At 38.4% G+C, this 25,262-nt stretch overlaps 1 protein-coding gene across 1 annotated transcript in view; it reads right to left on the bottom strand.

Annotated features, from left to right (window-relative positions):
- Positions 1 to 25,262, bottom strand: part of OTOGL (otogelin like) — a 118,108-nt gene that overhangs the window by 21,975 nt on the left and 70,871 nt on the right. Inside the window, exons 39-44 of the mRNA XM_058191655.1 lie at positions 17,775 to 17,989; positions 14,448 to 14,589; positions 8,342 to 8,527; positions 7,261 to 7,473; positions 5,336 to 5,440; positions 5,108 to 5,215 (exon numbers count right to left, since the gene is read on the bottom strand). Coding sequence (XP_058047638.1) covers positions 5,108 to 5,215; positions 5,336 to 5,440; positions 7,261 to 7,473; positions 8,342 to 8,527; positions 14,448 to 14,589; positions 17,775 to 17,989 — 969 coding nt within the window. The remainder of the gene's footprint in view (positions 1 to 5,107; positions 5,216 to 5,335; positions 5,441 to 7,260; positions 7,474 to 8,341; positions 8,528 to 14,447; positions 14,590 to 17,774; positions 17,990 to 25,262) is intronic.

Below are 25,262 nucleotides of genomic sequence, written 5' to 3'. Positions count from 1 at the left end.
CATCTGTGCCGGGATTTCCTATTTTAATTGCTTTATTACCAAAATAATTTCCTCAGAAGTTATAGGCCGATTCAACTCTTCCCTTTGTTCATTAGTTAAACCTTTAACCTTATATTCTTTCAAATATTTATCAATATCCATATTCAATATTGTATCTCTGGCATATAAATTTGTATAATATTCCAAGAAAGCTTTTTTAATTTTATCCTGTTGAAATCGCACTTTACCCTTGTATTCAATTCCTTCAATAGTACGTGCTTTCTGTCTTTTCCTTAACATATAAGCCAACCACCTCCCTGATTTATTGGCATTACAAAAAGTATTATGTTTAGCATATTGTATATTGGTTGCCACCTGATCTGCCATTAACATATTAAATTGACTCTGTAATATCTTTATCGCTTCAGTAGTTTTTAAATCATGTGGATTATATACCAATAATTGTTGTTTCCTCTGAATTTCCTCTTCTAAATCCCTACGCTGTTTTTGTAGTTTTCTCCTCTGTCTACTATTAATATATATCAAATTTCCTCTCATAAAGGCCTTGCTCACACCATTTCTATCGTTCCCTTTCCCAAATTATAATCAAAAAATTCTTTCATTTGTTTTTTACATTGATTTACATTATCCTCATATCTAAACAAATTTTCATTTATTCTCCATGATCTTCTTCCACCTTCATATTGCAACTCCATCCATACCGGACTATGATCAGTTAAACACCTTGGAAATATCTTTGTTTTCCTAACCCTAGAAAGCAAGTCATTGGTAATTAATATAAAATCAATACGTGAAAAAGATTGATGCCTGTCCGAAAAATAAGTATAATAAGTATAATCTCTATCATCAAAATTCTGCCTTCTCCATATATCTTTCAACTCAAAATCTTTCTGTAACTTGAGCCTATCTTCTGGAGTGTTGGCTATTCCTGCCAGCTTGGTGTCATCTGCAAATTTGATGAGTTCCCCATCTATCCCCTTGTCCAAGTCGTTGATGAAGATGTTGAAGAGTACTGGGCCTAAAACAGAGCCTTGGGGTACTCCACTGCATACTTCCCTCCATGTGGATGTAGTTCCGTTGAGGACTACACATTGAGTGTGGTTGGTCAGCCAGTTACGAATCCATCTGGTGGTGGTGCTGTCTAACCCACATTTTTCTACTTTATCTAGTAGTAGGTTATGGTCTACTTTATCAAATGCTTTACTGAAGTCCAAGTAAATTATATCGACAGCATTCCTCTGGTCTACTAATTTTGTCATTTTGTCAGAGAATGCAATAAGATTAGTCTGGCATGATCTGTTTTTGACAAACCCATGTTGGCTTTTGGTTATTACTTTGTTTGCTTCTAGGTGTTCGGTGATTCGTTGCTTGATTATCTTTTCCAGAATCTTACCCGGTATTGAGGTCAGGCTGATAGATCTGTAGTTTCCTGGATCTGTTTTTTTTCCTTTTTTGAAGATGGGAACTACATCAGCTCTTTTCCAGTCCTCTGGCAGCTCCCCTGTGCTCCAGGATCTTTGAAAGATATAGTTCAGTGGTTCTGAGATCACGTCTGCCAGTTCCTTCAGAACCTTGGGGTGTAATCCATCCGGTCCTGGTGATTTGAACTCGTCTAGGATAGACAGATATTCACTTACCATTTTCTTCCCTATTTTAACTTGTGTTTCTAATCTGTTTTTTGTGGTGCTGTTTTTGATAGGTTGGATTGTTTTTTCCTTTTTTGTAAAGACAGATGCAAAAAATGAGTTCAGTAGATCTGCTTTCTCCCTGTTGCTTATCATCTTCTTGCCACTTTCTCCCAGCAATGGGCCAATTGTTTCCTTGACTTTTTTCTTATTTTTAACATGTTGGAAGAAGCTTTTTTGTTATTTTTTACTTTTGTCGCTAGCCTTTGTTTGTTGTGAGCCTTAGCTTTCCTCACTTCATCTTTACAGGCTCGGGCTATTTGCTGACATTCTGCCTTAGTTATTTGCCCCTCTTTCCACTTTTTATATTTGTCCTTTTTGTCTTTCAATTTGTCAGATAGTTCTTTATGCATCCATGCTGGTTTCTTTTGAGAGCTATTATTTTTCTTCTTCATTGGTATTGTGCTAGACTGCGCTTTTATAATCTCACTTTTCAAAATTTCCCAAGTTTCTTGAGTTGTTTTCCCCCTGAGGATTCTCATCCATTGAATCCTTCTCAAGCTCTCTCTAAGTTTATTGAAATTAGCTCTCTTAAAGTCCAAGACTCTAGTTTGACTTTGTTCTACTACTTGTATTTGCTTAATGTCAAATTCCAATATTGTGTGGTCACTTGCCCCCAATTAAACAGATATTCTAGGCATTAAGTGCTAGAAATTAAATGGAATTAAATCAGATGCATTTATTCAACTCACTGACCTGAGAAAACGTGAAATCTTCACATGAGTCATGGGAAACTAATGTTCTATTTTGCAGTAGAAATATGATGGTATTATAATATGTAAATAGGAGGCACAGGGAGCACATGATATATGTAGTTAGATGTCATATAATACACCAGGGCTTCTATGTATATTTCTACTGGTGGTTTATTGATATATATGACCTCATTCAAGCTTGAAAGCTTAAAAGATTGAGCCCAGTTATTGCTTCTTGTGAAAATATAGGAAGATAAATGGTGGATGGATGGATGGATGAATGGATAAACTATTTTTGTAGCTCATAGGTATGTTATGAAAAAAGTTAGTGCTGAATTTAACTTAAAGGGGAATTTATAGCATTTCACAATAGTTAATTTATGGTCAAATTATGTATGCACAGTATGTATGTATGTATTTTACTTATATGCCACTCAAGCAATACACAGTGGGATATAGATCACAAGAATATCCATAGCAGTTAAATTACATTATATCCACCAATATAAGATGATATTATAATAATGATGATAAATAAAGCTTATCAAATCCAAATAACATAATATTAACAATTTAATATATTTAAGTAATTCATAATAAAATCAATTAGTAATGTTACACAGAATTGCTCATTTTCATTCTAAGTATAATATTAAGCATATAATGAGTCCTTGTAGGTTTTCCTCTCCTTTCTTTATTAAATGTCATTGTGAAAGAGGGAGAACTGTACATATTCAGACTATAACATTAACAATTAACTCCCATCCCCTTCCTTGCTGCAGTCAAAAACAAGTTATGCATAGATACTATGCAATAGGAAAATTCTCAGCACCTAAATTCTTCCATTAAAGACTGGGTGGTTTTGTAACTAAATTTAAAAAGTCACTGCTAAATCTACAGGTACAGTATCTTAGATATTTAAATCCTCAATTTACCCAAGTTTTTCAACATATTACTTACCACACAAGTAGGAGAAACAGCAAGTATCATCCAATTTGACTTCCACAATAAACTGATCTTCTCGGCATTCTGGACGAGTAACATTAGGACATGCTGACATATCACATTCTGAATTTAAAAAAAACAAAGCAATCTAGTGAAATACAACCAATGACTTGCTGTTTTAAGAGTTATATGACTTTAAATGAAAAATATTTTCTCAGTTTCATTCTTCATCCTATCACTTACCACACTGGTATTGGGGACAGCAGGAGAAAGGAGTATATCTGACTGTCAACTTCTCAGTTGTTTTGCATATCGGGATGATAGGACTACATAGAGTCATGTTGCACTCTAAAACAAAAAATAGAGTCCTGAATCAAATCAATATATACTTAACCTTTTCATGGTAAGGTGATAAGGAAAAGGTTTATTGTCTGTTCTAACAGTTCTGATTAATAAACAAGTTGATGTGAATATGGACTAACTGTTCTTTTCCCAAAGAAAGCATTTTAAGATTACTGATACTTCATGTTATATTAAATATATAGAATATATTAAAAGCAAAGAACAACTTGTGCTAACATAAAAACTTGTATCTAAAGCTATTTAGCTTCTTACATTAATGTACCATTATTTTAATGTATGCATTAAACTAAAAGCAGAGAATCTTGAAATTAAAGGTAAAGGTAAAGGTTCCCCTCACTCATATGTGCTAGTCATTCCCAACTCTAGGGGGCAGTGCTCATCTCCGTTTCAAAGCAGAGCCAGTGCAGTCCGAAGATGTCTCCATGGTCATGTGGCCAGCATGACTAAATGCTAAAGGTGCACAGAGCACTGTTATCTTCCCACCAAAGGTGGTCCCTATTTTTCTATTTTGCAGTAGAAATATGATGGTATTATAATATGTAAATAGGAGGCACAGGGAGCACATGATATATGTAGTTAGATGTCATATAATACACCAGGGCTTCTATGTATATTTCTACTGGTGGTTTATTGATATATATGACCTCATTCAAGCTTGAAAGCTTAAAAGATTGAGCCCAGTTATTGCTTCTTGTGAAAATATAGGAAGATAAATGGTGGATGGATGGATGGATGGATGAATGGATAAACTATTTTTGTAGCTCATAGGTATGTTATGAAAAAAGTTAGTGCTGAATTTAACTTAAAGGGGAATTTATAGCATTTCACAATAGTTAATTTATGGTCAAATTATGTATGCACAGTATGTATGTATGTATTTTACTTATATGCCACTCAAGCAACACACAGTGGGATATAGATCACAAGAATATCCATAGCAGTTAAATTACATTATATCCACCAATATAAGATGATATTATAATAATGATGATAAATAAAGCTTATCAAATCCAAATAACATAATATTAACAATTTAATATATTTAAGTAATTCATAATAAAATCAATTAGTAATGTTACACAGAATTGCTCATTTTCATTCTAAGTATAATATTAAGCATATAATGAGTCCTTGTAGGTTTTCCTCTCCTTTCTTTATTAAATGTCATTGTGAAAGAGGAGAACTGTACATATTCAGACTATAACATTAACAATTAACTCCCATCCCCTTCCTTGCTGCAGTCAAAAACAAGTTATGCATAGATACTATGCAATAGGAAAATTCTCAGCACCTAAATTCTTCCATTAAAGACTGGGTGGTTTTGTAACTAAATTTAAAAAGTCACTGCTAAATCTACAGGTACAGTATCTTAGATATTTAAATCCTCAATTTACCCAAGTTTTTCAACATATTACTTACCACACAAGTAGGAGAAACAGCAAGTATCATCCAATTTGACTTCCACAATAAACTGATCTTCTCGGCATTCTGGACGAGTAACATTAGGACATGCTGACATATCACATTCTGAATTTAAAAAAAACAAAGCAATCTAGTGAAATACAACCAATGACTTGCTGTTTTAAGAGTTATATGACTTTAAATGAAAAATATTTTCTCAGTTTCATTCTTCATCCTATCACTTACCACACTGGTATTGAGGACAGCAGGAGAAAGGAGTATATCTGACTGTCAACTTCTCAGTTCTTTTGCATATCGGGATGATAGGACTACATAGAGTCATGTTGCACTCTAAAACAAAAAATAGAGTCCTGAATCAAATCAATATATACTTAACCTTTTCATGGTAAGGTGATAAGGAAAAGGTTTATTGTCTGTTCTAACAGTTCTGATTAATAAACAAGTTGATGTGAATATGGACTAACTGTTCTTTTCCCAAAGAAAGCATTTTAAGATTACTGATACTTCATGTTATATTAAATATATAGAATATATTAAAAGCAAAGAACAACTTGTGCTAACATAAAAACTTGTATCTAAAGCTATTTAGCTTCTTACATTAATGTACCATTATTTTAATGTATGAATCTTGAAATTAAAGGTAAAGGTAAAGGTTCCCCTCACTCATATGTGCTAGTCATTCCCAACTCTAGGGGGCAGTGCTCATCTCCGTTTCAAAGCAGAGCCAGTGCAGTCCGAAGATGTCTCCATGGTCATGTGGCCAGCATGACTAAATGCTAAAGGTGCACAGAGCACTGTTATCTTCCCACCAAAGGTGGTCCCTATTTTTCTATTTGCATTTTTACATACTTTCGAACTGCTAGGTTGGCAGAAGCTGGGACAAGTAATGGGAGCTCACCCCATTATGCAGCACTAGGGATTCAAACCGCTGAACTGCCGACCTTTTGATCGACAAGTTCAGCATCTTAGCCACTGAGCCACCGTGTCCCTTGAAGCTTGAAATTACATAGAGAATAATACTGGGAATACTCAGCAATTTGATTGCCATTTGGTATCCTATCTAGTGTTGTTGTTGTTGTTGTTGTTGTTAAGAGATAATTGAGAATGTTTGCAAAACCCCTTTCTCAACTTTCAGACTGGTTTTGGAATGCTCATGTCTTAATTGGTCTTCTAATTGTCCATAATTAAACATGTCTATAAGCCCGTTTAATTATGGACAATTAGACATAAGAAAGTGTTACCAAAAATGTGTTTCAATTCATATTTGTCATCTTGACTTTGATCAACAAATGATGAACTGGATATTTCTACCATAATTCAAAAGAGGAAGATTTTCATGGGCTGTGCTCATATTAGATCACAAAATAATAATAATAATAATAATAATAATAATAATAATAATAATAATAATAATAATAATAATAATAATAATAATAATAATAATAATAATATTTTAATTTGTATACTGCCCTTCTCCCGAAGGACTCAGGGCGGTGAACAGCCAAATAAAATACAAACAGAAACATACACAATATTAAAAACAACCCTTAAGAAACTTATTTCAATTAGCCAAAAAATTTAAAATAACATTACACCCTATAAAATTACAAAAATTTAAAACCCATTAAATTCAATTAAAATTTAAAAATCAGGCCAGGCCAGCCATACAATATAAATAGGTTTTAAGTTCGCGACGAAAGGTCGCGAACTTAAATGAAATATGAAATATGTTAAATAGTTTTTTAAGTTCGCGGCGAAAGGTCGCGAACTTAAACGAAAAAACGAAATATGTTAAATAGTTTTTTTTTAATTAAATGTTGACTTTTACAATGATAGATTATTTTCTCACTATACATTAGCTATGAGCCAATTTGGTCAAGTGATTAAGGTACCAGGCTAGAAAATGGGAGACTGTAAGTTCATGTACCACTAGCTAGCTGGGTAACTTTGGGTCAACCACTCTCTCTCAGGCCAACCCACCTCACAGGGTTGTTGTTATGAGGAAAATAGGATTGTTGAAATGTTTGTCTCCCTGAGTTATTTGTAAAAATATAGACAAATAATTGTGCCAAATATTTTAGATTTCTCTATACTACACACAGATTCTTTGCTCTCAACTGAATATCATGCCTGTTATAAATATTACATACCACAGATATTTTTTGGACAGCAAGTTTGTTCTTCAATTACATTGACAATCACTTCAGCCTCTCTATCACACATTGGAGATGGCTGCTTATCACATTCAGGCTCTGTATCAATAATGCTCCCATTCTCCATGCACTTATACATGCAGCATCCTTTATTGGAGCCAATCCAAATCTCCCCGACAGAGTGAGGATGCCCTTCATTATCTATACAGACTATTAAAAAAAGGTAAAGACCAAATCTCTTTAATGACATCAAAAAAAATGCCCTGTTTGCATTATGATATATATATATACGATAAACTAAATCTGTTACTAGCAGCTGAAAGTTAAATAACTTCTGATGTTTGTAAGAAGCTGGAGTAAAATAAATGCTGACACTTCTAAGGAGAGAAAGGAAATATTTCAGGAATTTGTTATTTGCACCTAATAAATTTTCATTTTTGCAAACCGATCATTAATTAATGCCTCTTGCTATATAGTTTTGACCTCAGGCTCATATCACTGCAATTATGCTATACAGATCCAGAATGATTGCCTAGCTTTACTCTGTATATGATGTTTGAGTCAGTAGATCGTTAAAGTACAGGCCTGGCTTAATTCAATACTGTAAGTGATGTAGGAACTTTTATTGTCAATAAAATTATCATTCTTTGTTCCTTTGTTTTACTTTATTTGTTTTACCTTGAGCCTCAGAAATTATAATTCTATCACTTCAAAATTAACATAGTCTGAAGAATTTTTACCAGCAAACAGGCATTTCATAACACTCAAAGCTCTTTCAAATTCTGAAACAGTTGGAAGGTGTAATTCCAGATTAAAATGAGAATCCTCACAATGAATTTAATGGGATTTATGAAGTTATGATTACTTTTACAATAAAACCTCTATAGAAAAATATCAGCTTTTTAGTTATACCAATTAGGGAATATAAATTCTGGAGCTAGACTGGACTGTTTATTAATTTTATATTATTTGTATAAAGAGAAGGTAAAAATAAACATCATGCCTCTGTCCCATCAGAAAGCAAGAATACTTGAATCTAAAAGGAAAAATATGCTAACATATTAATAAGCTTACTCACCACATTTTTCTTCTGGAATGCAAAGGTCAGAGTCCATTTTATGAAGAATGGTCCCCTTTTTGCAAACACAGTCTTCTCTTAAATAGGAACATGATGACTCTTCATAAAACCATTTATTTAGGCATGTTTTTGCATCACAGGGTTGGACACAAGGTTGATATTCCTTCCCATCAGGGCAAGCAAGCCCTACATGTGGAGGAAAATAAATATTGCTCAGATTTTCTTAACGTTCATTAGAAAAGGGAAGAAAGAAGGTTGCAAGAGTGTATCTAGGTTTAGCTACACATTTCAACCTGTACAATTTGTAAAATGTTTTTTGTCATCAAAGGATAAACGTTAAAGAATACAACTAATAGATCCTAAAATTAGAAAACAATGATTTGTGTTAAGTTCTGGAAGTAACGAGGCTGGAGACCAGGGTAGTGACAACAGCTCTTTAATATAGGGTGAACCCAGCAACAGGCTGGGGGAAAACCTCTCCTTTTATACAGTTCTACTGGCGGCTTCGTCCAATCAGCAACGTGCTGATTTCCCGCACAAATATTTAAAGGTACATACATGAATACATAACACTCCTCCCCTCCCAGAAAACACTTTGCCTCTATTTACATATTATTTACATGTTATTTTTCGACGTAGTCACGCAAATAACCTGGGCGTCTCCTAATTCTTTCAGACCTGAGCGGTTCAGTCCTGGGTGGTGTTTTGAGCTGTTCGGAGGGTCTGTTTTCTCCTCCCAGCTCTTTCTCTAGGCCATCGGGCCCTGGATTACTTGCAGACTCTTTTTCTTGGCCATCCGGCCTTGGATTACTTTTGTAATTTTCCCTGTCGTTTCCCTCGGGAACCTGATGGCGTCGCTGGACCTCCGGGACCTCAGCTAAGTCTTGCGCCTCCCCCGGGTCATGGTCAGCTGTGGGTTCAAATAAGGAGTGGTCATGATTTGTTTCATTTGGCTCGGTTTGTTCAGTTATTCGTCTCCTTATCTGATCTATGTGGCGCCTCCATACTCGGTTGTCTTGTAATTCGACCAAGTATGACTTTGGACCGGTTGCTTTTATGATTTGCCCTGCGAGCCAACTTGGGCCGTCCCCATAGTTGCGGGCCCACACTCGGTCGCCTATGCCCAATTCCCTTGTTTTGTCTATTTCCCCCTTGTAACCCTCTGATGTGTAATGGGGATTCAAACGGTCAAGTGGGCACCGGAGTTTCCGTCCCATCAGTAATTCGGCTGGGCTTCTGCCGGTAGCAGTGCTTGGGGTTCTGTGCTGAACAGCCAGAAAGAAATCTATCTTTGTTTGCCAGTCACCTGGCTTGAGCCTGGACAATGCCACCTTAGCGCTCCGGACGGAACGCTCTGCAAGGCCATTCGACGCAGGGTGGAAAGGCGCAGAGAGGGCATGTCGGATGCCCTCCTCTGCCAAGTATTCTTCAAACTGGGCTGCCGTGGAATTGCGGGCCGTTGTCGGACACCAGAGTGTCAGGCAACCCGTGGGTTGCGAATAGGTGGCGCAGGGCTGCGATTACTGCCTCGGCCGTAGTGGATTTCATGAGTATGATCTCCAACCATTTAGAGAATGCGTCGACAACCACTAGAAAAGTTTGGCCGTGGAAAGGGCCAGCAAAATCAATGTGGATTCTTGACCAGGGCCCTTGGGGTTTGTCCCATTCCTGACTGGGGCCGTTGGGGGTAGGGGTCTGGACTCTTGGCAAGCCTGGCATTTCCCTACCCTCTCAGCAATCTCTGAGTCCATGAGTGGCCACCACACATAGCTTCTTGCTAGCCCCTTCATCCTTACGATCCCTGGGTGACCCTCGTGGAGGAGGTCCAATACCTTTCCCCTTAATTTATCTGGGATTACCACACGATCGCCCCATAACAGGCACCCCCCTTGAGCCGAGAGTTCATCACGTTTTTTAACAAATTCCTTAAAACGTTCGCCCGGGCTGACCCTCTTGTACCCAACCGGTACAGTCCTAACATAATGTCGGTATGATGCCGAGCCACTTCCTTAGATGTGACTGGGCCAGAGTCAAGAGTCAATAAGCAGGATGGGCGTCCCGGAGTGGGGTCTTGATCGCCCCTGGTAGTGGGCATCTGCTTAGCAGCGTCCGCATGCCCACTTCTTTTCCTGGTCGATGCTGCAGCTTGTAAGAATAAGCGGCTAAGAAAATAGTCCATCGGGTCAAGCGTGGCGAAAGTGCCACAGGCGTTGGTGATCGCCAGCCAGTATCCTAACAGCGGTCTGTGGTCAGTCACGATTTCAAAATCCGCCCAAAAACATATTCGTGGAATTTTTACCCCTGACACAATGGCTAGTGCTTCCTTATCTAATTGGCTGTAGTTCCTCTCTGGGAGGACATCGTTCTAGAGTAAAAGCTATAGGGGCTTCTGTGCCGTTTGGAAGTCTGTGGCTGAGTACAGCCCCACCCCGTAAGGAGGCATATAAACCAGCACTAGGGGCAATGAGTTATGATATTGGATGAGCAGGCTATCACTTGAGAGCAGGTTTTTACTGCTTGAAAGCCCTATTCTCCGACTTTCCCCAAGACCAAACAGTATTTTTCCTAAAAGCTTATGCAGCGGTTCAGCAGTCGCTTTGTTTTTAAAAAGACCGTAAAATTCACTAGCCCAGGAATGCCTGTAGCTCTGCTTTGTTTTTGGGCGCTGGAGCCTTTCTAATTGCCTTGACCTTGCTCTCAGTGGGGTGAATTCCTTTCTTGTCTATCCGGTAGCCCAAGAATTCGGATTCGACCCCTATCTGGCATTTGTTTACTTTGACTTTTAATCCGGCTGTCGGAAAATGCCCAGAACCTTTCTCAAACGCTCCCCAATTCCTCTCGTTTTCCCTGAAATCAGGACATCATCAGTAGGGAACTACCCTGGGAGCCCTTGCAGAAGTCGTTCCATTAAGTTTTGGAACAGCCCTGGTGCCACACTCACCCCAAATTGCAATCGGGTGCACTTGAAGGCCCCTGTGAGTTACAATCGTTTGGGCTTGGCTGTGTTGGCGTCTACGGGCAGTTGTTGGTAGGCTTGGGCCAAGTCTAACTTTGCAAAGACTTGCCCTTGCCCCAAAGAGTGCAGCAAGTGTTGCACCACGGGAACCGGTGGCGCTTTTCTGTAAGGCTTTGTTAGCGTCGCCTTGTAGTCAGCGCAAATTCTAATTGACCCGTCTGGTTTTATTGGGGTGACGATTGGCGTCTCCCACTTTGCGTGATCGACTGGTACCAAAATCCCTGATTTATGAGCTTATCTAGCTCCTTGTCAATTTTGGTTTTAGGGCAAAGGACTCTCCTCGCCTTAAGCCTAATGGGAGCTACCTGGGGTCTAAGTTGAAGGAAATAGGGGTCCCCTTGTACTTGCCCAGGCAGTCCTTGAAGACATCTTGAACTCGTTAAAGAGAATGTCTTTCAGGTTACAGTCACTTCTGTAGATGCCAGTCACTCCCATGCCCAGGGCACGAAACCAGTCTAGTCCCAACAGACTGGGCAGGGTCCCTTCGGCGATCGTGATGGGCAGGGTCTTCTTGTGTGGTCCGTGCTCGACTCGGACGGAGGTGGTCCCTCGAACAGGGATGCGATTCCCTGGTAGTCGTGGACTCGTGGCCGTTGTGCTTGCAGGTGGCGCTTCGCGACTGGCGGCAGTGACCGCCAAAGTGTCCCAGGACATGATGGTGATCGCTGATCCGTGTCTACTTCAGCCGGCACCGTACTCCCTCTATTTTGGTTTGGTGAAGATCTTCTTCTCCACTCGGGTTGGCGACCTATGACCACAGTCGTTTGGTTGAATCGCGCCTTTTTTGTTTGAGCCAATCGCGGGTCGCCTTGCCGATCCCGCGCTCTGATTGGCCGATTTGAATTTTCGGCGGGAAGGTTGGGCCGCTCGACAAACTTGAGCTAGGTGCCCTTTCTTTCCGCACCGCCGACATGTTGCGTCCTTAAACTTGCAGCGTTGGCGCTGGTGTTGACCTCCGCAGCTTCCGCATTCGTCTCGGTCCTCTTTGTCGCGTTTCTCGGTTCGGCAGACCCCTTCCTCATCTTCACCGTCGGATTCGGTCTGAACCTCCTCCTGGTGCACTGGAGTTGGCTTTGTGCTCGCCTTTGGTGGGAGAGGCTTTTGCAGTGTCTCCGCCGCTTGGGTGGACATTTCATGTGCTCTGGCTTCGTCCAGAGCGTTGGCCAGCGTTAGGTTGCTCTTTGCTAGCAGCCGTCGCCGCAAACGGATGTCTCTGACCCCTCGGATGAGTTGCTCGAGCAGCACCTCGTCTAGGTCTCGGTATCCGCAGTCCTTGGACGCTTTCCTTAGGGCGGCCATGTAGTCACCGATGGATTCGCCCTCCATCTGTCTTCGCTCTCTCAATTCAAACCGCCGCACGATTTGGACGGCGCGAAGTGGTTTTTTAGTAAAGTTTGCAGAGTTGGCCACGATACCGATTGTATCGGCGTTGGCTCTGCCAGGGCTTCCGCGATATCGATGACCTCCGGACCACAGTGGCTTAAGAAATAAGCCCTTTTGCGGTTATCTGGAACTCCTTGCAGTTCGTTGGCTTCTAGAAAGCTTTCGAAACGGGTCATATACGTTCCCCATTTCTCTCTAGCCGGGTCAAACGGTGCGGGCGGAGTGTAACTGGCCATCTCCGCTTTTCTGCCCTGTGTTTGCTGGGTTCGGGTCTATCGTGCTTCAGCTCGGTTCTGGTTCTCCTTAGCCTCGAGATCCCACCTTCGTCGCCAGTGTTAAGTTCTGGAAGTAACGAGGCTGGAGACCAGGGTAGTGACAACAGCTCTTTAATATAGGGTGAACCCAGCAACAGGCTGGGGGAAAACCTCTCCTTTTATACAGTTCTACTGGCGGCTTCGTCCAATCAGCAACGTGCTGATTTCCCGCCCAAATATTTAAAGGTACATACATGAATACATAACACTTTGTATGATTAGAAATATAGGCCCATTTCCATTAAAATCCTTGTCTGAAGATTGTTTTAACTGATCTTTGCTCTAAGTGGTCACATATAGTTTTCTTCTCTTGCAGTGTCATCATTATGTATTGAACTGATGGAGAAGAAATAGAAAGTCAAAGATCTGATTACATCTGATTAGATTTTCTGGGATTCTTTTCAGTAACAAACATTAGTTTGTAATCTGTAGATCCCAGGACTTGTCATATATTTCTACAGCAAAATTTCAAAAGTTCATTGGTATCAGTTCTATATTATTACTAACATATGTTCTTGAAAATAAAGATTTTTAAGAAAAATATTGCAATTTAAAAAACAGTTTTTCTGACCCCGAAAAAAATAATTTCATGCATATAGTGCATTGTTTTTCAGTTTTTAATTTTACTTTTGTAAATGCCAAGAAATGTAAACAGAGTATCCTCATACCCCTGCCCCTATTTGTCCTCCTTTCCAATTGTCAATGTCTTCCTTTGCCTGTTCAGATATTTGGTAATCTTACATGAAAAATATTTTACAAGTGTATATGCCTACACTAAAATCTGGGACGCAGAGTGATGAAAACAATCTACATATTTATCAGTAATTAGATTATATACAGTTTATCATAACATACAGGTAATCCTCAATTTACAACCAATTGCTTTCCCACCCCTCTCCCCTGTAATCATAGAATTGCATTTTGAGCACTAACAACTGGCCCACATTTATACCCCTTTTCAGAATTCTGAAGTCATGGAACCAAAATTTATTTTTTTTAAAAAAGGGCAGAAAACCAGTGCTTGTTTCTATTTCCAGCAAAATATACCCATTGCAGATATTAGATTTTTTTGACAAAACGTCTGCAAAAAAGGTTGTAAAATTGGGCACAGTCCTGAAAGTGACCTCCTTAATGACTGGCATGACTTATGATTGTAATTCTGGTTCAATTAATATAATAAATTTAGGACTACTTGTATTAGCATTTAGTAGTTAATAACTATCAATATTAACCTATAGTATCTAGAGTGTTATTGAGTGGAGTGCTAAGCAAAATATAAAATTGAGTTGTTCCATTTTAAATCTAGCCTTCTATGTATCATTAATATCTAATAAACAAAAATGCAAAAGCCAAGTAAAAATGAAATGATCAGGAATGAGAGCATTAAACTTACAACAGTAATCTGGTGTCCTCCACTTAATGCAGATATTATGCTTGTTGCATAGTGCTACATATGCAGAAAGTGCATCACATTCATAATTCTCAAAATAGGTATTGTTAACCCACATTTTTTCACAAAAATCTTGTGGTGAGACCTAGATCAAATATATTTGATAAATCAATAATCTGGATAAATTGGAGAAAAATAATCATTAGTTTCATATTAACAGCTTTTGTACAAACAAAACCACAATCATTTGTGTAATATAGCTATTTAATATAAGTCACTGAAATATTAATAAAATAATATTATTTTTGAAATATTAATATAATTCCTATATTTAAAAAATAACTGCCCAATTGATTTTTATTTATTCATTCATTTTCTCCATTTTGAAATTCATATTTATTTAAAGCCCAGTGACCCATTTTTGCATATGGAACCTGGTTTATTGGTAGAAAAAGGAAGTTTAATTCCACTTCCTTCTTACAGACCCTTCTGCATTTTCAAATACTCCTGCAAAAAATTAGGGAGACAGTTATTTAAACAATTGCGCTCATTCTGGAGCCAGATAGGGAGGTAAAATTTGCTGGGTGGTAATTTTCAAGGGCCACATTTAGAATGTGAAGATTTAGCCTAAAGACTGTTAAGCCAGGAATGTTTTTAATCCTTTGAGAAACAGGTGAAAAAGAATCTGTTTCCTCTGAGTTGGGAGGGGAGTCTATATATATATACATATGTACGTACATATATACATACGTGTGTGTGTGTGTGTGTGTGTGTGTGTGTGTGTGTGTCTTGGCGTATTCGGGTCTTTTCCTGTGTAAAGTTTACACGGGAAAAGACCCAAATACACCAAGACCTACATACCTATACCCGTGAAAACCTATGAAAACAAATATACATATACATATACATATACATATACATATACATATACATATACATATACATATATATGTTTTCTGAGGTTTTCGGGGGTGTTTGTATGTACGTCTTTGGTTATTCGGGTTTTCTCCCGCGTAAAATTGGAAGTGTTTTGGCGACGTTTCGACGAAGTCTTATTCGTCATCTTCAGGCTTCAGCTTCGTGCTTCTGGGAGCAATATGTGATTGCAGCTGCAATCACACATTGCTCAGCGAATAATAACAGTGATAATTTTCGTCAATCACGCGAGAACTCAATACCAAAGACCAACTATGCATACTCTATATACATACATACATACATACATACATACATATATATATATATATATATATATATATATATATATATATATATATATATATATGTTTTCTGAGGTTTTCACGGGTGTTTGTATATAGGTCTTTGGTTGTTGGGTTTTCTCCGTGTAAATTGGAAGTGTCTTGGCGGCGTTTCGGAAGTCTCATTCGTCATCTTCAGGCTTCAACCGTGCTTCTGGGAGCAATGTGTGATCGCAGCTGTTTCTTCCTTTTAACTGCTAGTGGGGTTTGAACTGATTGGGTGGGAGCTTGGCTGTGCTCTGATTGGATGGGGTTTTGTGCTCTGATTGGCTGGGGTGTGTCCTGTGTTGGTGGGGGCTTGGTTGTGCTCAGTTTAGTCTGTGTTGCAGGGGATTTGAGCTGGTGAGCTGCATAGCTGTTGTTTGGCGTTGTGGTCGTGCTACATCTTCATAGTGGGTGTCAGTCTGCTGCATGTATGGATTGGAGGGTTTGAAATGGCCAATGTTGCAGCTGCGGTCTGGCTTCTGGTCCTTGGTCGTGCTTCATGATCAGTGTGGGTTTGGGTCTGCTTTCTGGGTGGATGTGCGGTGGTGACATCCTGTGTGGACCTCGTGAGTGTGGGTCTGGTGTCATTCCTCGTGTTAGGGACTCGTTTGTCAATAAGGGCGGGTTTCCAAATGGCTGGTAGGCGGGAGGTATCATCTCGTTTGTTCATGCTGTGTGGGCGTTTTTCTATCTCAATGGCTTCTCTGATTATTCTGTTGTTAAAGTGTTCAGTTTTGGCGATAGTTCTGGTCTTTTTAAAGTCAATATCGTGTCCTGTGACTTTAAAGTGTTGGACCAGGGAAGAAGTTGGTTCCTCTTTTTTGAATGAGTTCTTGTGTTCTTCAATGCGTGCACTTATTCTTCTGTTGGTTTGTCCAATGTATGTGGTGGGGCAGGCGGTGCATGGGATTTCATATACTCCTTGATTTTCTAACTCAATTTTGTCTTTATCCACCATCCTAAGAATATCCACCATCCTAAGAAACCCCAAAGACAAAATTGAGTTAGAAAATCAAGGAGTATATGAAATCCCATGCACCGCCTGCCCCACCACATACATTGGACAAACCAACAGAAGAATAAGTGCGCATTGAAGAACAGAACTCATTCAAAAGAGGAACCAACTTCTTCCTGGTCCAACACTTTAAAGTCACAGGACACGATATTGACTTTAAAAGACCAGAACTATCGCCAAAACTGAACACTTTAACAACAGAATAATCAGAGAAGCCATTGAGATAAACGCCCACACAGCATGAACAAACGAGATGACACCTCCGCCTACCAGCCATTTGGAAACCCGCCTTATTGACAAACGAGTCCCTAACACGAGGAATGACACCAGACCCACACTCACGAGGTCCACACAGGATGTCACCACCACATCCACCCAGAAAGCAGACCCAAACCCACACTGATCATGAAGCACGACCAAGGACCAGAAGCCAGACCGCAGCTGCAACATTAGCCATTTCAAACCCTCCAATCCATACATGCAGCAGACTGACACCCACTATGAAGATGTAGCACGACCACAAAGCCAAACAACAGCTATGCAGCTCACCAGCTCAAATGCCCCTGCAACACAGACTAAACTGAGCACAACCAAGACCCCACCAACACAGGACACACCCCAGCCAATCAGAGCACAAAACCCCATCCAATCAAAGCACAGCTAAGCTCCCACCCAATCAGTTCAAACCCCCACTAGCAGTTAAAAGGAAGAAACAGCTGCGATCACACATTGCTCCCAGAAGCACGAAGCTGAAGCCTGAAGATGACGAATGAGACTTTGTCAAAACGTCGCCAAGACACTTCCAATTTTACACGGGAGAAAACCCAAACAACCAAAGACCTATATATATATATATATATATATACATACATATACATACATATATATATATATATATATATATATATATATATATATATATATATATATCACAGTTTATATAAACAATCAAAAACTCCACTTCCCAGCCCTATCTGCCTATATGTTACAACTCTACCATATTTGAGTCTGATCCTTTGGCACCACAAGCTTGCCATCCCTATACTGTACTTATAATTACTTCACACTCACTTTTTTGTGACAAGGGGCAAAAACCCACTTCTGTAAGAGTTCCATACAATATGTACAATTATCCTCTGTGCAGTTTCTAATGGGTCTTCTTGTTGTTACATCAAAAGATTTCTCAATTTCCCAACTTTTGATAAAAATTTCAACTTCTTCCATATTTGTAATTATTGTTCTATTTTGCATTTTCAAATCATCAGCAGGGTCACCATTGCAGACACCTTAAAATAAACATATACTTAAAATACATGAAGTGATTGAAACAGCATTACATTTCTAAGACAGGAGAACAAATTTAAATTTTCTTATCCGTTGTTAAAAACTAGAAAAACTATTAAAATAAGGTATAATCAGTTTAAGAATGCATTTTTTTATTTTCTGCATCCATCTGCCTATCTTTTACTTTTAAAAACAGAACCAGAGTATATCAAGTACAGGTAGTCCTCGACTTATTACCACAACTGAGTGAAAAATTTATGTGGCTAAGCACGATAGTTGTTAAGTGAGTTTTGCCCTATTTTACGCCTTTCTTGCCATAGTTGTTAACTGAATCATTACAGTTGTTAAGTTAGTAACACATTTGTTAAGTGAATCTAGCTTCCCCATTGACTTTGCTTGTCGGAAAGTTGTAAAATGTGATCTGCAACTTCATAAATACATGTCAGTTGCCAAGCTTCTGAATTTTGATCATATGTCCACGGGGATGCTGCAACAGTCAGAAATGTGTAAAATGGTCATAGGTCACTTTTTCAGTGCTGTTGTAACTTTGAACAGTCATTAAACAAATAATTATAACTCGATGTCCAGAGGTGGGATTCAGACCAGTTCAGGTGAACCGGTTGTTAAAATTCTGCCAGTTTGGTGAACCGGCTAATCCCACTACTAGCTGGCCCCACCCTGCCTGTTTTCCAGGCCGTTTTTGGCCATTTTGGGGCCATTTTTGGGGTGTTTTGGGGCCATTTTTAATGTTCAGTAGTAGTAAGTAGACAAGGAAATTGAGTCAAAGGCCTCAACAAGGGACAATTTCCCTCTCTATTTATTTACTACTACTGAACATCCAAAATGGCTGGAAAAATGGCCTGAAAATGCCCCAAAATGGCCTGAAAACAGCCAAAAAATGAAGATTTCAATGAAGATTTCAAATCTTCAATTACCTCTCTTGAAGATGTACAACAATTTGGATTTGAAAGGGGAAGAGGAATTTTCTTGTGTGGGCACACACTTCAGACCTCTCAATACCGCACATCCATTGTGCTTTTTCCTGCCCTGCTGCACAAATCTTTTAAAAATTTGCTGGCAAACACAAAGTGAACTTTTACCCCAAAGCATATTCCCCCTTCTGAATTTGGATTATTGCACAACCATATGAAATAGTATAAAATCGCATTACTAAGCATAGTAACACCTGGACTATAGCAAAACTTTGTAAAAAAAAATAGATATAAGTTCCCATACCCCAAATATAGATTATGCTGAACAGATATAATTTCCCCACTTCCTATATGCTGAACAAATATAATTTCCTCACTTTCATGGATCATAATTTATGAGAAGTTTTGGGATGATTTAAAGCCAAGATATGAAAATAAGGAAAACAAGAAAACTTCATCAAAAACTTGAATATAATGTTGTCTTCCTAAAATCCCCTGCTTCCTTCTTTGCTCCGGTTACAAATTCTGTACTAATTAAACTTTACGTCCAGTTTTAGAACCAATTCTGAGAAAATAACTTGAAAAAGGGTCAAAAATCCTTCCACCCACTTGGACCTTTTCCTCATATCAGTACATCAGTAATAGGGTGGGGTAGGGAAGAAATCATAAGTATCAGTGTAAAAGTCCCTTTTTTCCAGTATCTATTTTATAATTGGGAAAACTTTATGTCTATTTTTAGGGTTCCATGCTATAAATAAAGAGAATGGAGGACAATTCTTGTGATTGAGAGAACTTTGTATTTATTTTTAGGGCCAGAATTATCACAGCTCAATGACAGGGCATAGATATTGCATATTCAGGCAAAGCAGAGCTGAGGAAAACTTCTCATAAATTATGATCCATGAACGTGGGGAGATTAGTGATCCTTAGATACCTTTCTATATTTTTATGCATAAAGCATGCTTCTATTACAGTCTTTCTTCATAGATATGCTGCTCAGGACAATCTGTAGTATGTTTTTTTTAAAGGAGACTAAAGCACAGGTCCCTAAACAGGCTGTTAATTTGCCCCTTTTTGACAGGGTTTTTCAAACTTGCAATCCTAAAATGTGTGGACTTCCAGAGTTCCCTGGACAGCATTCTGGAACTTAAAGTCTATGCATCTTAAAAGTTGCCAAATTTGAAAAATGCTGATATATCAGAACATCTAGCTCAGGGGTATTCAACCTTTAAGACTTGTGAACTTCAAAATGGGCTGAAAAACGAGGTGAGTGGCTGGGAGGGGGGCTGGGTGTGATGAGTGACTTTGAGTCGGCCATGCCCAGCCTGTCACATGACCACCTGGCCATGCTTACCTAGCCAGTCATTAGGGCAGAGAACCAGTTGTTAAATTATTTGAATCCCACCACTGTTGATGTCTACCTGTAGTGGAGACTTAATTCTTATAAAAGTTCTATTTAACCGTTTCATACATTCTGATTTATCATAACTATGTTCAAAATTTCTAATGCTACTACTAGGAGCATTACACTAATAATACATTTCAGGGAAGAATAAATAAAAATTGAACAATATAGCATCAATTTCTGACTCAATTAATTAAAACTCAGAGCATTTGCATAGAACATAGAATTGAAAAAGTAAAAAGAATTGTCTTCAAATCCCCCATTACCTTTTCTGTTAACTTCAGCAATGAATATTGAAGCTGAATAAGTTAGAACAATTTACTGTGATAATTTTACATAAAATAAATGGCAGCCATGGAAAGAAGGAGAAAGAGAAGAAGGGCCTTAGAAAAGAAGACAGTGAGCAAATTTAGGTGTAAAAATTTAAAAGTTCAAAGTCAGGATAATAAAATAAATTATGTATATTCTTACCACAAAGCCCCTCTGTCTTTGTAGATACATTAGAGTTAAAGCCATATTGGATGTCCATAATGCCTGTAACATGAGCCCATTTAATATTGATTCCAGCTGGTGTATTGATTACATACATTGCTCCAGTGTCCTGAATACATATGCCATCTTGCAAGAAAGGCAAAGGTTGGATTATAGAATTCACAATTACCTAAAATAATCCAGAAAAATTACAGGAATTAAAAGAATCATTTCCAAACTATGCTTTTGAAAATTATTCAGAGAAGAATTCTCTCAAACCTCCAAACAATCTCATAATATTTAAATTTGACAATATACTTTTTTCCTAAATTATATTTTCAAAAATGAATTACTTTTAGCAAGTATGGTAAGGCCAGGGGTGAAATGCTCCTGGTTCGGACCGGATTGGCTGATCTGGTAGCGATGGGTGGTTCGGAGAACCAGTAGCAAAAATTCCTCCCCGCCCCCACACCCATGCCCAGCTGAGCCATATGATCGCCAGAGCCTTTTTTTTACTTCAGCCGAATAGGTTGTAAAAAAATGCTTTTAAAAGGTAAAAAAAGGCTCTGATGATCACAGCTGAACCATGCAATCATCAGAGCCTTTTTTTTTACTTTTAAAAGCATTTTTTCTACAACCTCTTCGGCTGACATTATAACCTCAAAAAATAAGAAAGCATCATTTTAGGTTGAGGAATATAATGGAAAGTATCCTTAGTGATTCCTCATTTACCTATAAATCATATTGTGATTGCATTATTTTTTTTCTGCAGAATTAAACAAATTTTGAGAATAGTTGAATGGGATTAAGGCCACAACAGCCAACAACAGAGGGACAACAACAACAAAATAATAAAGAACAAATTTGAAAATATATGAATTTTTTAAAGCAAATACTAAAGATAAAATGTTGGTCTGAGAAGTATTTTTTGAAAAGGCATTATTGCAGGTTTTAAAAAATTATGACAAATGACATTAATATTCATAACATACTATATAAGGTATTTATTCAGCCCTGAGGCTGAAAATTTAAGACCAATTTCCAGGTTGCTTTCTGGACACAAATTAAAATGTTTGAATAAACTATTAAGATCCTAATCATTTTAGGGGATGATTATCTGAAGGACTGCATTTTTGTTATGAACTTCAGTGGTGGGATTCAGCCAGTTCTGTCTGGATCACGCCAACCAGTAGTGGTATCTGCGGGGGGGCTCTGCCCACCCGCCCGGCAGTAATCCCCAATTACTGCACATGTGCAGAACGTCATGCGCCTGTACAGAGGGCGCATGCTAGCGAAGTGAGCATGCACATTCACATTTGCGAACCGGTAGGGAAGTGAATCCCACCTCTGATGAACTTGTCCTTAGTTATTTAGACAAGATGGCGGTGTAATTTAATAAACAAATAAATTTAAAATATTTAGCCCGCTCTGTGGACCATTCGCCTTCATGGATTATGGCCTTGTCGTGGCGAAGGAGCTTGCATAGCTCAATGAAGCTATGAGCTATGCTGTGCAGGGCAACCCAAGATGGAGAGGTCATAGCAGAGAGTTCTGACAAAACGTGATCCACGGGAGAAGGAAATGGCAACCCACTCCAGCATCTTTGCCCTGAAAACCCCATGGACAGTATCAAAAGGTAAAAAGATATGATGCTGAAAGATGAGCTCCTCAGGTCAGAAGGTGTTCAATATGCTACTAGGGAAGAGCAGAGAGCTAATACTAGTAGCGCCAGAAAGAGTGAAGCGACTGGGTCAAAGCCAAAAGGATGCTCAGCTGTGGATGCATCTGGTGGTGAAAGGAAAGTCCAATGCTGTAAACATCTATTCTCCATAGGAACCTGGAATATAAGATCCATGAACGTGGGAGATTAGTGATCCTTAGATACCTTTCTATATTTTTATGCATAAAGCATGCTTCTATTACAGTCTTTCTTCATAGATATGCTGCTCAGGACAATCTGTAGTATGTTTTTTTTAAAGGAGACTAAAGCACAGGTCCCTAAACAGGCTGTTAATTTGCCCCTTTTTGACAGGGTTTTCAAACTTGCAATCCTAAAATGTGTGGACTTCCAGAGTTCCCTGGACAGCATTCTGGAACTTAAAGTCTATGCATCTTAAAAGTTGCCAAATTTGAAAATGCTGATATATCAGAACATCTAGCTCAGGGTATTCAACCTTTAAGACTTGTGAACTTCAAAATGGGCTGAAAACGAGGTGAGTGGCTGGGAGGGGCTGGGTGTGATGAGTGACTTTGAGTTGGCCATGCCCAGCTGAGCCATATGATCGCCAGAGCCTTTTTTACTTCAGCCGAATAGGTTGTAAAAAAATAGATATAAGTTCCCATACCCCAAATATAGATTATGCTGAACAGATATAATTTCCCACTTCCTATATGCTGAACAGATATAATTTCCCACTTCCTATATGCTGAACAGATATAATTTCCCCACTTCCTATATGCTGAACAAATATAATTTCCTCACTTTCATGGATCATAATTTATGAGAAGTTTTGGGATGATTTAAAGCCAAGATATGAAAATAAGGAAAACAAGAAAACTTCATCAAAAACTTGAATATAATGTTGTCTTCCTAAAATCCCCTGCTTCCTTCTTTGCTCCGGTTACAAATTCTGTACTAATTAAACTTTACGTCCAGTTTTAGAACCAATTCTGAGAAAATAACTTGAAAAAGGGTCAAAAATCCTTCCACCCACTTGGACCTTTTCCTCATATCAGTACATCAGTAATAGGGTGGGGTAGGGAAGAAATCATAAGTATCAGTGTAAAAGTCCCTTTTTTCCAGTATCTATTTTATAATTGGGAAAACTTTATGTCTATTTTAGGGCCAGAATGATCACAGCTCAATGACAGGGCATAGATATTGCATATTCAGGCAAAGCAGAGCTGAGGAAAACTTCTCATAAATTATGATCCATGAACGTGGGGAGATTAGTGATCCTTAGATACCTTTCTATATTTTTATGCATAAAGCATGCTTCTATTACAGTCTTTCTTCATAGATATGCTGCTCAGGACAATCTGTAGTATGTTTTTTTTAAAGGAGACTAAAGCACAGGTCCCTAAACAGGCTGTTAATTTGCCCATTTTGACAGGGTTTTCAAACTTGCAATCCTAAAATGTGTGGACTTCCAGAGTTCCCTGGACAGCATTCTGGAACTTAAAGTCTATGCATCTTAAAAGTTGCCAAATTTGAAAAATGCTGATATATCAGAACATCTAGCTCAGGGGTATTCAACCTTTAAGACTTGTGAACTTCAAAATGGGCTGAAAAACGAGGTGAGTGGCTGGGAGGGGGGCTGGGTGTGATGAGTGACTTTGAGTTGGCCATGCCCAGCCTGTCACATGACCACCTGGCCATGCTTACCTAGCCAGTCATTAGGGCAGAGAACCAGTTGTTAAATTATTTGAATCCCACCACTGTTGATGTCTACCTGTAGTGGAGACTTAATTCTTATAAAAGTTCTATTTAACCGTTTCATACATTCTGATTTATCATAACTATGTTCAAAATTTCTAATGCTACTACTAGGAGCATTACACTAATAATACATTTCAGGGAAGAATAAATAAAAATTGAACAATATAGCATCAATTTCTGACTCAATTAATTAAAACTCAGAGCATTTGCATAGAACATAGAATTGAAAAAGTAAAAAGAATTGTCTTCAAATCCCCCATTACCTTTTCTGTTAACTTCAGCAATGAATATTGAAGCTGAATAAGTTAGAACAATTTACTGTGATAATTTTACATAAAATAAATTATGTATATTCTTACCACAAAGCCCCTCTGTCTTTGTAGATACATTAGAGTTAAAGCCATATTGGATGTCCATAATGCCTGTAACATGAGCCCATTTAATATTGATTCCAGCTGGTGTATTGATTACATACATTGCTCCAGTGTCCTGAATACATATGCCATCTTGCAAGAAAGGCAAAGGTTGGATTATAGAATTCACAATTACCTAAAATAATCCAGAAAAATTACAGGAATTAAAAGAATCATTTCCAAACTATGCTTTTGAAAATTATTCAGAGAAGAATTCTCTCAAACCTCCAAACAATCTCATAATATTTAAATTTGACAATATACTTTTTTCCTAAATTATATTTTCAAAAATGAATTACTTTTAGCAAGTATGGTAAGGCCAGGGGTGAAATGCTCCTGGTTCGGACCGGATTGGCTGATCTGGTAGCGATGGGTGGTTCGGAGAACCAGTAGCAAAATTCCTCCCGCCCCCACACCCATGCCCAGCCTGTCACATGACCACCTGGCCATGCTTACCTAGCCAGTCATTAGGGCAGAGAACCAGTTGTTAAATTATTTGAATCCCACCACTGTTGATGTCTACCTGTAGTGGAGACTTAATTCTTATAAAAGTTCTATTTAACCGTTTCATACATTCTGATTTATCATAACTATGTTCAAAATTTCTAATGCTAC

Source organism: Ahaetulla prasina, chromosome 7 (assembly GCF_028640845.1).
Source record: "Ahaetulla prasina isolate Xishuangbanna chromosome 7, ASM2864084v1, whole genome shotgun sequence".
Lineage (NCBI taxonomy): Eukaryota > Metazoa > Chordata > Lepidosauria > Squamata > Colubridae > Ahaetulla > Ahaetulla prasina.
Note: the sequence above shows the minus strand (reverse complement) of the source record. Positions and strands in the feature narration are given on the sequence as shown.